General features: G+C 45.8%; 1 protein-coding gene across 1 annotated transcript; it reads left to right on the top strand.

The window, feature by feature from the left end:
• Nucleotides 1–76: 76 nt before the first annotated feature.
• Nucleotides 77–797, top strand: LOC111648631 (ribosomal protein S6 kinase alpha-4-like; the record flags this gene model as incomplete). Its single annotated transcript, XM_023398416.2, has 3 exons — nt 77–201; nt 392–542; nt 636–797. Coding segments are annotated over exons 1-3 (387 nt in total), but the record flags the coding sequence as incomplete, so codon positions are not given.
• Between the last annotated feature and the right edge of the window lie 80 nt (nt 798–877).

Raw genomic sequence — 877 nt, 5'->3', positions numbered from 1 at the left:
GTGCACTGACAGATTGAATAGGCAGTGGGCGCATCAACTGCACCTATTTTGTTCTCTTTCTTTCAACTATTGTTCTTTAAGCCGTCTCTCCCTTCAGTCGGTAGATTGGTGGAGCCTTGGGATCCTGATGTTTGAGCTGCTGACAGGAGCGTCTCCTTTTACCTTGGAGGGAGAGAGGAACTCCCAGAGTGAGGTGTCAAAGTGAGTGATGCTGATGTTTATTGAAATCTTAAATTAACTCTCCTCATTCTCCAATTCATTAAAATGATTTCAGCCATTGTGTTCTAGATACTATTTACCCGACTTGCGGTTAGATAATTTTGCATGAGATTGTTCATAACATGATGAAGACCTTAAAGCTTCCTCCATCTCTTCGCCACTCTTCACTCAGACGTATTCTGCGCTGTGATCCACCGTTCCCCTCTATGATTGGACCAATTGCTCAGGACCTGCTGAGGAAACTGTTGGTGAAAGATCCTCACAAGAGACTGGGCTCCGGACCAAGAGGGGCTGAAGACATCAAAGCACATCACTTCTTCAAGGTCCTACTTACCTTCAGCTGCCATTTGCTCTGATATCTCTCTTCACCTTTTTTTATTCATCCATGACTCTCATCTGCTTTTGTTTCCTAACAGGGACTGAACTGGGCTGACCTATCACAGAAGAAACTGCCAAGTCCATTCAAACCGGAGCTGAAGAGCGAACTGGACGTGGGAAACTTCGCTGAGGAGTTCACTGGGATGGATCCTGTCTACTCTCCAGCGAGCACGCCTCCAAGCACTGACCGCCTGTTCCAGGTCAGTCCCTGCTGTGTCTCCTCTAACACTTGTAAACGTTTTCAAAATACAACACCTGTAACCACCAGCTAAAAAAAAAA

The sequence above is a fragment of the Seriola lalandi genome, unplaced genomic scaffold (assembly GCF_002814215.2).
Source record: "Seriola lalandi dorsalis isolate HSWRI2012SDOR001 ecotype SW California unplaced genomic scaffold, Sedor1 jcf7180002044446, whole genome shotgun sequence".
Taxonomy (NCBI): domain Eukaryota; kingdom Metazoa; phylum Chordata; class Actinopteri; order Carangiformes; family Carangidae; genus Seriola; species Seriola lalandi.
Note: the sequence above shows the minus strand (reverse complement) of the source record. Positions and strands in the feature narration are given on the sequence as shown.